The sequence below is a fragment of the Rhagoletis zephyria genome, unplaced genomic scaffold, assembly GCF_001687245.7.
Source record: "Rhagoletis zephyria isolate East Lansing unplaced genomic scaffold, Rhagoletis_zephyria_1.1 Rzeph_scaffold_00050, whole genome shotgun sequence".
Classification (NCBI taxonomy): domain Eukaryota; kingdom Metazoa; phylum Arthropoda; class Insecta; order Diptera; family Tephritidae; genus Rhagoletis; species Rhagoletis zephyria.
The window spans coordinates 656,492-673,226 of NW_016157134.1; the positions used below are offsets into that span (position 1 = coordinate 656,492).

Genomic DNA, 16,735 nt, shown 5'->3' on the forward strand with positions numbered 1-16,735 from the left:
CGAACAACCTTTTATAAAGGTTTGATGTTCATTTCGACCAATTTTAATAGACACATTTTCCCCACCTTTCTATTTTTCTGTTGTTAAATATAGTAATACCGTGTTTCTTTACCTTCTAAAAATTTTATTACTACGTATAGCGGATGTGCAATGGGGTATAGTCATTGCGCTGAGTATGCAGTTACAGTTGCATGGCTATACTCAATCCCGACTCTTGCGTCCTCGTTCGCGCACTCTGGGCAACGTGAGCAACCCATGTGCGAGATGCGGTAACCAATCCGAGTGGAGCCTTGGGTCACGGCAGAAAGAGAGGGAGCTTCGGTGGGGCCACTCCGACTTATTCGGTTTAAGGGCTCACTGCAGTCTGCAGCGTCTGTTCACCGGTAGGTGTGGCTGCAACGGGGTGTCTGCTTGGAGCAAGCGGCTCGCTATATTACACGTTCATTGCGTGCTGGGTTTGGGACCCGCCACGTAAAAACCACTTCCAGTGAAGAAGCAAGGCAAAGCCTCGGATGAGACCCCCCCTTATGATGACGACCACGGCAAATGTTTAAAGGACTACGATTTGAGGGCATGCACCTGGAATGTCCGGACCCTTAATGGGGAAGGTGCCTCTGCCCGGCTGGTTGATGTCCTCGTAAGGACAAAAGCTGACATCACCGCCATCCAAGAAATGCGTTGGACGGGGCAAGGCAAAGAATGTCTGGGGCCTTGCGACGTCTACTACAGCTGCCATGTAAAGGAGCGCAAATTCGGAGTTGGATTTGTGGTGGGAGAGAGACTCCGTCGCCGAGTACTGTCGTTCACCCCGGTGGACGAGCGTCTAGCCACAATCCGCATCAAAGCGAGATTCTTCAACATCTCGCTGATCTGCGCCCATGCTCCGACGGAAGAGAAGGATCTCTTCTATGAGCGCTTGGAGCGCACATACGAGCGCTGCCCCCGTGATGATATAAAAATCGTGCTTGGCGACTTCAATGCCAGGGTGGGCAAGGAAGGGATCTTTGGAACCACCGTCGGAAAATTCAGCCTCCACGACGAAACGTCCGACAACGGACTGAGGCTGATCGACTTCGCCGGGGCCCAAAACATGGTAGTATGCAGCATAAAAAGATCCATCAAGCTACGTGGCTGTCTCCGGATCGAAAAACGAGAAACCAAATCGATCATGTTGTGATAGTACGCACGCTCCGAGGCGAAAACATCGACTCGGACCACTATCTTGTTGCAGCCAAGATACGCACCCGCCTCTGTGAAGCAAAAAATGTGCGCCCAACAATGCAAGGAAAGCTTAACGTCGAAAAGCTGCAATCACAACAGACAGCCAGCGCTTTCGCTACTCGACTCTCACACCTGCTCTCAGAGAGCACTCTTCAACAAACCGACATATGCGAGCAGTGGAACCACATTTCCCGCGCATTAAGTACCGCCGCCGAAGAAGTAATCGGATTTCAGCGAGCCTGAAAGAACAGCTGGTACGATGAGGAGTGTCAGGAACCTGCTGAAAAAAAGATGCCGCCTACAGGGCCACGCTGCGATCGGGCGCAAAGCGTGCTATGTGGGACCGCTATAGGGATCTGAAGAGGGAAGCGAGACGTGTTTTCCGCAATAAGAAGAGAGAGGCCGAAATACGTGAGTGCGAAGAGCTTGAAATGCTGGCCGACAGGAAGAATGCCCGAAAATTTTACCAGAGAGTTAGGCGACTTACGGAAGGTTTCAAGACCGGGGCGTACTCCTGTAAGAACAATAATGGCGACCTAGTAACTGATGTCCAGAGCGTACTTAAATTATGGAGGGAACACTTTTCCGCCCTACTAAATGGTAACAGCACGGAAAGTTGTGGAGAAGAAGAAGCCGAGCCCGCAGTCGATGATGACGAAGTCGACGTTCCACCGCCTGACTATGACAAGGTAAGTATAGCAATAACGCGGCTGAAAAACAACAAAGCTGCTGGAACTGACAGCCTGCCAGCTGAGCTATTCAAGTACGGCGGCGAGGAGTTGATAAGGTGATGCATCAACGCTTGTGCAGAATATGTTCAGATGAACGCATGCCCGACGACTGGAATTTAAGTGTGCTCTGCCCAATCCACAAGAAAGGTGACCCCGCGGGATCAGCCTTATAAGCATAGGTTACAAGGTCTTATCGAGCGTATTGTGTGAAAGACTGAAGCCCACCGTCAATGAACTGATTGTGCCTTATCAGTGTGGCTGTAGACCTGGCAAATCCACCATAGACCAGGTTATCACAATACTNGTGACGGCGAGTACCGTAGACGATGGAACGATGAGCTGTATGAGCTTTACAACGACATGGACATAGTGCATGGCTTGGCCATGTCGTTTGAATGGACACCGACGCTCCAGCTCTGAAAGTATTCAACTCGGAACCCGCTGGTGGTAGCAGAGGAAGAGGGAGGTCCCCACTGCGATGGAAAGATCAGGTGGAGAAGGACTTGGCTTCACTTGGCGTTTCCAATTGGCGTTAGTTAGCACAGAGGAGAAACGACTGGCGTACTTTGCTGAACTCGGTCAAAATCGCTTAGGCGGTTACAGCGCCAATAAAGAAGAAGAAGAGTGCAAAACTCACAACCAAAAACTCACAGAATAAAATGCTGTGAGTTGGACGAGAAGTGTACAAAAGTTTGACAGTTAAAACTCACTCCTACACTTGCTGAATCGCAGACTGAGGAAGTGTACACTTGATAACTCACAGTTTCAGAATTCAGCCCCTGTGCCCTGGCGCCAATCGGAAAATGCCAAGTCCTTCTCCACTTTGTGTTTCCATCGCAGTGGTGGCGTCCCTCTTCCTGTGCTATCACCAGCGGGTTCCGAATTTAATACTTTCAAAGCTGGAGGTTCGGTGTCCATTCAACGACATAGCTAATCCAGCGGAGCGGTTGTATTTTAGTTCGTTGTTGTTCTTGCTGTTGTAGCGGCTACTCAGCCCTGCCTAGATCGGGGTGTCCCTCTACCGTTGTCGTCAAGCTCAACTAACGGGAGACCCGGTAAGCTTGCAACTTCGACTGGTTTGTCCATGGGGAGAAAGGCGTTAGTCACATTACGCTGCTTATCAGTACTCCACGTTATACAGTTTATCAGACCAGCGCTTACAATTGTTATGTCAGGCGAGCTGCTCCAGCGGCCCATAATCCTGGTAGGTGCGTCGTCGTTCATTGTGCGGAATGTCGAATCGTATATCTGTTCAGCCAAATTTATGCCCCTACGATCATTTGACAGGCTTGTATGCCAAAGAAAGTGGTGCGCATTGAAGTCACCAACTATCATCGTTTGCGGTACGCGCTGTCGCCAATGCGCAAAGGACCGTAAATCTTGCGAAAAATCTTTCTATACAACACTCCAGCAGTCGCCTCATCGGATGTTGCATTGACCATGCTTATGCGCTAGAGCTGGAGAGCTCCCGATGGTACTATCGACAGTACCAATAGTTTTAATTTTACGTGACCATCGATGGTTTCAAGTCACTATCGATAGATAAGTTGTTGAGAATTCCCGCCGTCAATAACTCAAACAAACGGTTTTATTTTGCAAGCCTCTTTGCCAAAGCGTAAAGTAGTATATAAATAATTTATTTAACAAGTTTAATTAAAATGTGTGTTGTTGTTGTTGTAGTGGCATAAAAATGTCACAAAGAGTTTTTGGGGAGTGTTGCTGAAGTGACAGTCTTTGGCCAGATATAAATCTGGGTGTGTGGCTGAGTCAGAATGGATGTTCAGAAAACTGAACTTATTGTATCCGAAAACCATGTACCTTAAAAGCATGCAACGTTGATAAGTTATGGTGTTTAAAACGAAATTAAGCGGTGTTATCTAATATATAAAAATCTCGTGTGCATATATGGTAGGTATGAGAATCGGATGTAAAGTATATTTCATACCGCTAGGTGCAGGGGGCTTGGCACCTCCCATACAAACCGAATTTTTCATACTGCATACCCCTGGCAGTCTTCACGATAGAGTACTGGAATTTGGTGATTAGGGTGTCCCTGTCCTAAAAAAAATTTCTCTATTTTTTATTTTAGAATTTTTAGTAAATTTGTATGAAAAATCTAATATATAACAAGTACTTTTTAAGCAAAAAACAAAACCGACTTCAATTCTCATATAAATAAATATATATACAGTGACGAGCAAAACTGTATCATGGTTTAACACTTTTTGTTTCAGCCACCGCTATATTTCCAAGTTCTAACGACTTTAATACTTTTGCTGTATATTCTTGTTGGTACATCCCTACTCCCTCTCTCATAATGATTTGAAGTCAACACAACAACAATAAAAAAAAACAGCAGACAAAAATGTAAATTAAGGCAGATGTTACAGTTTTGCGCTCATATATTTTTAAGAACTTTTTAACAATTTTCACAAAAAAAAAGAACTACTAACACAATGTTCAGTACTCTTTTTTCCTGTTTCAGTTCCTGGATGTGATTTGGCATACCTTATTTGTATCTTTGTAAAAATTCTGGAGGTATATCCTTAGTTTGCTTTCACAGCTCATGTACTCGATTTTACGGACTTTGATACTTATTAAGCTGTGCTTTTAGTTGATTTCGCAAATTCCCGACGAGATTCATATCCGCGGATTGTGGAGGTAATTTCAAAATAGCAAATTTTTGCTTTTGTATCCAGTCTTTGCGAACATATGCAATATGTTTTGGGTGATTTTTCAGCAGAAACTCTCATTTTTCGACTACATCTTGCAAATCTTGTTGAAATATGAACAGATACTGTTCCTTACGCATAATGCGTACTAACTGACCAACAATATTTTTGAAATACAGCCAAACAATTAAGATCCACTGTGATTCACAGTTTGCCGTACATGATGCGCTTAGGCTTAATTTGGGTCTTTGATCCAATACAATGCCAGGCCATCTGATTGAAAGCGATTGATTTAGTCTTGCCAGACCAAATAACCTTCAATTGAAACTTAAAAATATGTTTTTTATTGCATTCTGAATTGCCTAACATATCCCAATAGGCAACGGTTGGGATTTCGTGCGATGCAGCGAAATGCTGCCACACTCGCACATGTATTATGATCAAATTTGCTTCTTTCTTCTTTATGATGCCTTTGCGCTCAATTTGGCAATTCTTCGCCTCGCTGTCTATTGATTTGCATGAAAGTTTAATACCTTAAGCGCTTCTGTAATAGATATCGTACCGTAATATTTTTTAACATATTTCCTTCGTCCTTGGGAATACCTTAGGCTATATTTTTTCTAAGTCTTAACATTTTCAAGTAGCAAATTTCAAAATTGTTTGCCACTTTTCGTGCGGTTCCGCCTTTCCGCAGTAAATCTATTATTTACATTTATGGTTCCTGATTAACTATGTTATTTACTGGTGATCACTTCTTTAATAAATTATAATATCGAAAAAAAGTCATCTGACTTCCAACTAAGTAAAAGATAACTGTAAAATGCAAAACTGAGAGTGAGTGCAAAACTGTAACATCTGCCTTAATTTACAGTTTTGTCTGCTGGGGTTTTTATTGTTGTTGTATTGACTTCAAAACATTATGAGAGAGGGAGTAGGGATGTACCAACAAGAATATACAACAAAAGGATGAAAGTCGTTAGAACTTGGAAATATAGCGGTGGCTGAAACAAAAAGTGTTAAACCATGTTACAGTTTTGCTCGTCACTGTATATATATATATATATTCATATATATATATATATATATATATATATATACTAGCAGACCCGGCGAACTTCGTCCCGCCTAAAATTAGATTTTTAACTTAAACATTTTGGTCCAACAGTTTCTCCAACAATCCACATTTACGATTTGTACTGGCACATTCATCGGTTAAGACCATCGTTGGGTGGTCGTTTGCCGCCTTAAATAGCCGAACGAACGTGTTATGTCCATGAGAAGTTCCCTGGTGGCAACAATGATCCGGATTTATAGTGAATGTGCCCTAGAAACTTTATCTTATTCAACAGAAATACAATATACATACATACATAAAATAAGCTGAAATACCTTAAAAGCCAGTTTCGCGAAAGCAATTTAAGTGAAAAATGATTTTTTTCTGTCAGGTTCTATATTGAAAACAATTAAAAAAATAAGCTTCCATTAAACTGCTTTCGTGAAACTGGCTTTCAAGGTATTTCGACAGGTGGTAATTTGAGATTTACCACTGCACAACTCAACCCTGGTTTCTTCGAATGAAGCTTTAAAGCATAATAATATGTGACCTGGTCTACGAAAAGGGAGCTTACGTGCGAAAACTAGTTTTCTGTAAAAAAGCTGTTAAAAGTAAGCAACTCGTTTCGTCAGTTTCTCATTACCTCGTTAATTGTTTACCGCGCCGGACGTCCAGTAAGTGTTGTTGTTGGTCCAGTAAGTGTTGTTGTTGGTCGGAATATTATTATAGTTCATCGTGTAAGTTGCTAGTGTGGAACATTTAAAAAAGTAACACTGAAGAAGTGACGTTTTTGTACTTCTAAGCAAGTTAGGATTTTCTGCTTTTCACCACGTAAAAAAGCATCTCATCTTCCATCCGAATCAACCAAAGAGTGAAAATTGATTTTTTGACACCTAAGCCCCCTTTCCGTAGACCAGGTCACATATTGGCAAATCACGTCCATTGGGCCAATCGTAACACACGAGAGTTCGATCTACTCAATGGTGCAAAAGGTCGAATTAGACTGAAATTTGCGGCAGTGAGAAAACTCACTTGTCGATTTTTAGTAATAACTCGACCTCAGCACCACCTCGAAGCTGTTTTTTGTAATTGGACTGCATTTACCGATTCCGATACATGTTTTGAATCTTCACCAAATCGGATCATAAAAAAGATTTTTAGTAATAACACAACTACAGCGCCAACTGGCGGGTTAAATTGTGAAACTAAACTATCCAAAGACCCACTCAAACACACACACAAAACTTTGTTAAAATCCCTCCAGCCATTTGGGATTTTATTCACAAATATACCTACAGAAGAATTATATAAACATTCAAAGATAAGTAAAAGTCAGTACGTTTGCACTTTTCTACGCCTCCTTTTTAAAGAGCCCATTTTTCTAAATGAGTATGGGATTTATTTCATATATCCCCATACGAAGTGTTCCAGTGATGTACCATGAACTCTTCCAGAGCTATGCCGTATGAAGTTTGGCTTGTATGATAGGTGCAACGCCCCCTTTTCCAATAGCTCCATATTTTCGCCATGACTATGCGATTCATTTCATATATCACCACACCAAGTTCCAGTACTATACCAAAAAAAATTCTAGAGATATGCAATAAGAAAAATTCTTCTTGTATGGGAGATGCCACGCCCGTATAAAGTTTCAGTACTCTACCATGAGCACTTCCAGAGATACTTATTACCAAAAATTCAGTTTGTATGGGAGGTGCCACGCCCCCTTTTCAAATAGTCCGAATTTTTCGTCATGAGTATGCGATTGATTTCATATATCTCCATACCAAGTTCCAGTACTCTACCATGAACATTTGCAGAGATATACAGTATCACAATTTCGGTTTGTATAGGAGGTGCCACGCCCTTTTCCAACAACTAAAATTTTTCTCCATGAGTATGTGATTGATTCCATATATTTCCGTACCAAGTTCAAAAATGTTACCATGAACGCTTCCAGAAATATACAGTATGAAATAATCGGGTTGTATGGGAGGTACAACGCCCTCTTTTCCAATAGCTCCAATTTTTGGAAAGAATATGCGATTGATTTTATATATCTCCACACCAAGTTCCAGTACTCTACCATGAAGATTTCCAGAGATATGCAGTATGAAAAATTCGGTTTGTGTAGGAGGTGGCACGCCCCTTTTCCAATAACTCCAGTTTTTCTCCATGAGTATGTGATTGCTTTCTATATTTCCGTACCAAGTTCAAGAATTTTACCATGAACGCTTCCAGAAATATGCTGTATAAAATATTCGGGTTGTATGGGAGGTACCACGCCCTCTTTTCCAATAGCTCTGCAAGAGTATCCGATTGATTTTATGTATCTCCACACCAAGTTTCAGTACTCTACCATGAACATTTCCAGAAATATGCAATATGAAAAAGTCGGTTTGTATGGGAAGTGCCACGCGCCCTTTTCAAATACCTCCAATTTGTATCCAAGAGTATGGGATTTTTTTCATATATCCCCATCCCAAGTTCCAATACTCTACCATAAATACTTCCAGAGATATGCAATATGAAAAATTCGGCTTGAAAGGGAGGTGCCAAGCCCGCTTTTCCAATAGGTCCAATTTGTCTCCAAGATTATGCGATCGATTTCATATGCGCCAATACCAAGTTCCATTACTCTACCATGAACACTTCCATAGATATGCAGTATGAATATTCGGTTTGTATAGGGGTGCCACGCCCCCTTTTCCGATAGCTCCAATTTTTTTCCAAGAGTATGCGATGGATTTCGTATATCTCCATACCAAGTTCCAGAACTCTACATCGAACATTTCCAGAGATATGGAGTATGAAAAATTCGGTTCGCAAGCGAGATTCCACGCCCCTTTTATATTTCGAGATTGTTTTTAGCCGATAACCATCCTTTGAACATCTGCAGCAGGTGTCCGAAATTTCAAAAAAACATCGGTTCAGCCGTTTTCGAGCTTTGCGATATACATAGATGGATAAAAGTTGCTGCTTTTAATATTGCGCTCACTTACGTAGAAAAAACATAGCAGCAGGGTTTTATGCGTAATTATATACATATGTGACCTGGTCTACGGAAAGGGGGCTTAGGTGTCAAAAAATCAATTTTCACTTTTTGGTTGATTCGGATGGAAGATGAGATGCTTTTTCACGTGGTGANTAAACGTCACTTCTTCAGTGTTACTTTTTTAAATGTTCCACACCAGCAACTTACACGATGAACTATAATAATATTCCGACCAACAACACTTACCGGACCAACAACAACACTTACTGGACCAACAACAACACTTACTGGACGTCCGGCGCGGAGAACAATTAACGAGATAATGAGAAACTGACGAAACGAGTTGCTTACTTTTAACAGCTTTTTCACAGAAAACTAGTTTTCGCACGTAAGCTCCCTTTTCGTAGACCAGGTCACATATATATATGTACATAAATATGCATATTCAAATGTAAGTGCTAGCAGCAATGTTAGTTGCTCCTTGTGGCAACATAAACGACTCTGCATTAGGGTGGTCCAAAAATGTATGGGAGAAAAGTAAAATCGGAAATTTAATGCTCTCACCCCCTAGGATTGTTCTATACCGAAAAAAATATACCCCTGTTTTTTTTTATTTTAAAATCAAAATATATTTAGAGGTCGCTCAAAGCGCTCAAAGCTTCCCATGTATTTTGTATGGGGAAAAAAAGACTTTTCGTAGAAGTGGCATAGAATCCATGGAAATCAAAATTTTTCAATCTGAAGACTCTGCTTCTCTTCAGAAGACTTCAGAGAATAATGCCCAATTGTTTATTTAAACGTTTTTTAATTTAAACTACTTTTGCTAGGTTATTTAAGCTAGCAATGGAAACTTGCCTTCTGACAAGCACCAAACCGTAATATTAGAAGATAAATGCGTCACTGAAAATCATGAACGTGAACTGTTGGTGAAAATGTTGGACCAAAATGTCTCAATACAAAAAAAAAATATTTTTGGGCGGGACGAAGTTCGCCGGGTCTGCTGGTTTTGATATGTAATCTCAAGTATTACTATCTCTGTTGAGAAATAAATTTACAACATATTGCTCATTTACTTCAATTGTGTCATAATATTGATCGCAAGTATTACAAACTCTTTTGATATATAAATTTACAACGTATCGCTCATTTACTTCAATTGTGTCATAACTCAAATAAAACGAACTCGAGAAAAACGGCTTTAAAGTTGTGAATTTACATATAATCCCATAGTAAAAATTAATACGTATTTTGTTGTAGTGGGCTACTGGCGATCGATACATCTATAAAATATTTACACAACAAAAATAGAAGAAGAAGCGGTAATTTCTGCGTACTTGACTCGATATTTGTATTTTCTGGATTAATACGCTATTGAAGTAAACGAACGATATGTTATCTTATTTTGCGAATTAATTGAATAACACTTTATTTGTGTTTTTTTTTTTTTGTAAAATAGCAATGAAGCTTAGAATAAATAAGTTCCTTTTAAACCATTTTAAACTTGTAAAAAATTTCCTATTTTATTTTGTAAAATTGAACTTACTTTAAACGATACTATCGCGATAGCGCGACTATTATGGTTTTCGTTCGGCGAGGGAAGACTTTACTTTTGAATTGCCTACTCAATCCAAAGCAGCAATTTTCTTTATTCACTGGAAAGCGGTTTTTACGTGGCGGGTCCCTAATCTAGCGCACAACCCAATTGCTGGGAGGATTGTTACTGAATAAAAATAATATAAATATAAATTTAATTGTGCTTGTGGGTTTTCTCCATAAAATGTTCATTAAAAACGGTCTCAAACTCAATAAAGTTGTTGAATATAATTGTTATAAGGCCACAAATAACAAAAAGCATATAAAATAAATACATATATATTAAATTTTCGAACCGCTAAAAAGAACCGAAACCCTCATACAAAGATAAAAAAAAAACCATTTGACGAACCAATCCAAAGATTCAAAAATGCTTCGAACAGCTGAACCGAACCAAACCGAACCGACCAAATTTTTCATGCGGTTCAAGTCCCTGTAAAATATTGTGTGAAATTGCGAAACATCATGGTCTGAAGAGAACAAAAACAGAAATTTATAATCAGCAGAATGCCTCTTAGAGGGAAGGACGTCAGTGAGTCGATTAAAAATGTTAACAAGATTAACGGCATCCCACAGCCGTATCCACCGCTTCTGGAGCAGCCGACGGTTAGTGTGATCCCCGGACTATTATATTAAGCATACCTTTCATAAGTGATTCAGTTGCATTCACGTTTTTGTTAAAATTGGATATTCCTTCACCGTTGGTTCCTTCAAGACTTGAAGAAGTTTGTATTTTTTTAGGCGAGCTACAGCATCTTAATGCATCTCCAGCGCTGCCACATCTAAAGCCACCTTCATTTTCAGTATGGTAATTATGCTGCTCGTCTGCCATACTAGTTGATACAACAACATGTACATCATTTTTATACAAACCGGCCTGTAATGAAGCCGAATTCTGTCCACCTTCTTCTCCGCAGCCACCAATTTGAGGCTTTAATGAAATTAATTGACGAAAGTAAAATTATGAATGGATTAAAATGAAGTTATACAAATACTTAGAATGTAACTACTTATTTATAAAATAGCATGTACATATACCTACAAGTAATTTTTAGCAAAAAAAAACATACTTAAAAAACAAAATATATATATATATATATATATATATATATATATGTATTTCATGATCCATCGGATCGGATCTAAACCAAATTAGTATGGGAGCACTTCTGAGACACTACCTTTCGAAATCGGTTGACGTGGTCCAAAGTTATGCGGTAACATACATAAAAACAAATATTCCGACGAACTGATAGCCTCCTCTTTTTTTGGAAGTCGGTTAAAAACTAGGAAACTTTTCCACATTTACTACTTAGTGACCAAGTTAGTAAATGAGTGGGTAAAGATAAGGTTTTTACCTAACGGAAGTAAAACTAATATTTTTCCTGGCATGAAAAATGTTTTATGACTTTTGTGGTCTAAAAAATAAATATTTTACGTTTTTTTTAATATTGTTATTGCGCTTTGTACCACGAATATTTTTTTATGAAAAATGGAAAAAGCAACAAATTCTAAGCGGTAGAAGTTATAGCTGCTATTTCTGAGATCGCCACATCTCCTCCAGACTTCATTTCGGGTTCGATTCCTGCTGAAGTCTAGAACAAGAAGTCTGATGAGGAGATATGGTGATCTCCGAAATAGGAGCTGGTTTATTCCATTATAAAGAGGAAAACGACATAAATTTAAATATGCCCTAATTTTCTCTATTTCAGTAGTAACCTCTTTCTAAATGACTACATTTCATTAACTTGTGGGAAAATATTAAAAAAAATCGAAAGCTGTTGTAATTTTTGCCTATAGAAACTTTTATTTCATACATAATTACTTTACACCAGTCGCAAGGAGATGTTCCATCAGCCACAACATTAAATATTTTTTAATATTTCTATGAAGATTATATAAACCTCATTTTTATTGAAAACGAAAGCGTATAATTCATGTTTTACAACACAAATACATCGTTCGGGAAAATTAAGTGCTTTGGCTAAAACTCATCCTTGAGTGCACAAGCGTAAAATAGAGTTCTTTTACATAAAACTAAGAAATCGTTTGGTATTTTTTTAAAGCAATGTTATACATTAGTTATCGTTCTATGTTAAAGAATATCTTTCGCCGTTATATAAGTTCCAACGACATAGTTAAAATTCACAATAGACCACATTCTGGAGTAAAATGTCCCACTAGTCACAATCGCTATAACTTCTACCGCTTTGACTATGTGGCTTTTTCCATTTTTCCTTGAAAAAAATCGTAGTACAAAGCTCAATAACAATATTCAAATAAATATTAACACGCCGCAATAATATTGACTAATTTTACGTTTTTATTAGGTGATTGGCCGACCTTCCCCAAATTGTGGTGTGGAACTTGATGTTGTCGCCCACATGAAATGACCTACAACTTCATTCCGACAACAGCCGGTTCTACGCACTCGAATGACCCGGGCTTCAACCGACCAAGGGCTGTTATTTCGGCGATCTAGCCCGATAAGGTCGGCGATATCCATCAAACGCTGTTCGATTATAGGGCTACATCTGCTCCGGCACCATGAAATTGTGCATATGAAAACTGTGCATACGAAATAATACATATGATTTGTGAGAATCGAAAATTTATAAGTCCTTTTTTAAAAGTGCATGAAACATGCAGATTTGGTGACATCGACAAATAAAAAAATACGTATACGCTTATTTTCCGAGTAGAATAATATACAATGTTCAGTCGGCTTGCATAATTGAGGTGGAATTGGTCAAGATAAGGGTATTTTAGTTAATTCCATTATGTGAAAAAGAGACTGTAGGAAAATGCAATAGTCTTTGAAATATCTGGGGAGATCCTCTTGATACTCTCCAATTGGACGATATGGCGTCGTATTCAGCTTGAACGAAAAGAGTCACTCCCTGGAAAACTTTTCTGCAATTGTTTTCTTATATTTCGCAGTTATTTATACAGAGATGTATCTAATTTTTCCGATATAACTTTGGCAAATATTACTCGATCGGTAGTAATAATTACCAAATTAAAGGCGAGATGAAAATCGTTCAGATCGTAAAAAAAATATTTTAAAAAACATAACACTTGATTAATTTTTGTGAACTTTTTGCAAGCTTTAAAGCTTTTATTTATGTGTTTTCTGTTACAGATCGAGCTATATTGCAAATGAAAATAACTAAAAATAAATAAATTAGCATAAGTTGCAAACAACATCATTTTGAATTTCGCTACTATCTTATTGGCCGCAGCGGATGTTTTAGAGAATGTTGTTGAAAATAAAAATTCAATATTTCCAGATGCTTTCCGTTGGCGGTAATTTCCGCCAGACGTTTTAAAGCTAAAAAAAATATACGCAAACTGTCTTATAGTCGCAGGCCCAAAATTTTTATATATATAATATTTAGGCGAATATATTTCTTTATTATTTCATTTGAGTTATTTTTTTATAAAAATATAGTTATTTTTTAACAAAATATGGACACAATCAACGGTAAGTCTTAGCTACTTCAAACTTGCACTCAATTATACTAAAATTGAATGAGCTACAAAACCGCATACTTCCTCAAAAATCGAATTAAAAAGCTCGAATTTTTCCAAAGTTTATCGATTTCTTTCAAATATGGCACAAAGTTTGAAACTTGGATTTATACGGTTTTTATAAAAAATACAATTCAAATTAAATAATAAAAAAATTGTAGTCAAAACTTGTCAACATGTGGGTGGCGTTTAAGTGTGATAAACACTATATTTTAATACATTTTGTAAACAGGCAGACTAATTGGAAGGGCCCAATATTCCACGTGACACAAAGCTCCACTGTGAGTAAAATCGTGAGAGCATTATGCAAGCGCTTGAGCGCGTGGGAGATCATCCCTGTCGTGAATTTCGTAGTCGACTTCTAAAATAGCGTACTTTTAGCCAACTTATTACGGCCAACTTTTAATTGGTTTTAAAATCATGCAGGGCTCAATCCAGGGAACATGTATGTATGTAAAACTATATTCACATTACAGCATAAATTACTTTGTTTCGATCAAATTACTTCACATAAACCAAGTAACCCAGTTGTCATTTTCTTTCATAATTTCTATAGCACGTGTACGTACGAGTGTGTGGTTTGTACTTGATTTCAAAAAACAAATAGTTTTTTTAAATTTCCTCAACAGTGGGGCTAAAATAAATGAAAAATCTTTTTTTCTTCATTTGGTTCTTGATATATGATGAATTATTTCATTTCTATTTAATTTATTGACAGGTTTTACCAAGCGAAGTTACTTGATTTCAGCATGATTTGCTTATAAATTACAAATGAGCCGTAAATTGCGATAATGTGAATATGCTTTAAGATTGTTTCAAAATTTTCACTTTCGACAAAAAACTTGAGTTCAAAAACATAATATGTAGTCTAAGATCCGACAAGGGCACGACCTTCACCCACCTGATTAATAGATGTAATCTATTTTGTATGAAATTTAACGTGTTAACAAATATTTCGCGAGTGGGTTGGCTGAAAAATCCTGGCCAGGATATTTTTAATTAAATATCCAAAAATTATTATTTCTTTTTTAATTTTGTACTCATTTGTTTAATGAAAAAATTATATACCAATCGAAAGTATTTAACCTATGAATGGAAAAACGTTGGGTTGTCTACTTTTTTCCTGGCCTACCTATTGGGTTGGCAGGTTTAAACAGGTAGGTAATACTAGTAGTTTTCACTCATTTGTTTAACATATTTTATAAGGCTTACTGCTTTCGATTGATATATATGTATGTAATTTTTTCATCAAACAAATGAGTGCAAAATTAAAAAAAAATTAATTTTTGAATAATAAGCTAAAATTATCCAGACCAAGATTTTTGTTTACTTTTGAATTAATAACACATAACTATTTTATCCTTCTGATTTAATATTTTTTTATTTTGACAAATTTATTTATTATGACGAATTATCTTTTAATGAATATATAAAATTATCGGTTGGTGGATTATGAATTTAAATAGTTAGCCCATACATACTAGTCTTTTCAGACCTTTTGCGAAATACACTAGGCCAGTGCTGCCAAATTCGAGCACAAAGTCATGGGATGATGTGATTGGCTGGATGCTGAGTCTCGTATCATGTAATCTATAGTCGAGTTTCTTTGGGTTATACAGCTCAGTATCGCGATCAATTCTCACGGAAACAATCCGGATCATTTTTATGGGTGTTGGCAGCACTGATATTAATCTTCTGTTTTGGTAGTAAGAAGAAGAAATATAAACAAGCTACTTGAGAGAAAAGAATAATCGAAAAATAAAAATAGAAATTATGGAAGCGGAATTATTTGAAGTAAGTTAACATTTTAATATTCGAAGTTACAGTAATTAAATTAGTTTATTTTACTATGTGTAACGTAGCTGACATGTGAATCGTCGTCATCGCAATCAGCAAACACCAGCGGCTTGACGGAAGATCTTCTAGATTCGTCCTCAAGTACAATAAGCACTTCAGAAATTGAAGAGGAGCGCGCAAAAATTTAAAACTTTTTGCTGTTATAGACAAATATAGTTACCTCGAATTTAGGCGGCGTTTTAGACTAAATCGCTCGACTGCTCTTATTTTAATTGATAAGAATATTCATTAATAAATTGTTGGGTCCCTTACACATATATTTCCATTTACTAATTTTATAGAACGCTATGGTGCAAGCCCCTTTTATACCAGCAAAGAACATGGTGGATTATGTAAGGTTGGAGCACCAAACGAGATATATATGCTTCTATGGTATATGGCGAATACCGATACATTTCGGGAAATCGCAAATCTATTTAGTTAGTCTAAGTCGACCGCATGGAAAGTAATAAGGAGAGTGATTGAATGGTTATAGTCAATTGGCCACGAATATGTTCAGTGACCCTCTTTAGCCAAGACAAGAGACAGCGAAGTTCCAAATAAAGAGGCATACTTTAACCGAAAGCATTTTTATAGTCTGCAGTTGCAAGCAGTCATTGTTGTTGTTGTAGCGGCTACAACAGCCCCGCCCAGATCGGTTAATATCTCAGTCGTTGTCGTCAAGTTCCAGTAACGGCAGCGCTAAGAAGCGTGCAGCCTCAATTGGGTCGGTCCACAGGGACAAAGGCGTTAGGGTTGTCGGGGTTTCCGGGCATTCGNACAGCCCCGCCCAGATCGGTTAATATCTCAGTCGTTGTCGTCAAGTTCCAGTAACGGCAGCGCTAAGAAGCGTGCAGCCTCAATTGGGTCGGTCCACAGGGACAAAGGCGTTAGGGTTGTCGGGGTTTCCGGGCATTCGAAGATGTTTCGAGTCGTGAGGGGTCTCTCCGCATGCCGGACACTCATTTGGCACATCCGCGTTTAGTCTGCTCAGGTACTCATACCTGCTGCAGTAGCCACAGCGAAGTTGGGTCTAGTCAATGTCCGGTGGTTGTATGCCTAGAACGGCATTCACAGGTCTGGAGTCTACATAACTCGAGAC

General features: G+C 38.3%; 1 protein-coding gene across 6 annotated transcripts in view; it reads right to left on the bottom strand.

Annotated features, from left to right (window-relative positions):
* Asator (tau-tubulin kinase asator) overlaps positions 1-16,735 on the bottom strand; it is a 328,905-nt gene that overhangs the window by 271,925 nt on the left and 40,245 nt on the right. For all 6 annotated transcript variants that reach the window (XM_017623153.1, XM_017623147.1, XM_017623171.1 and 3 more), the window contains one exon: positions 10,909-11,197. In XM_017623153.1, coding sequence (XP_017478642.1) covers positions 10,909-11,197 — 289 coding nt within the window. The remainder of the gene's footprint in view (positions 1-10,908; positions 11,198-16,735) is intronic.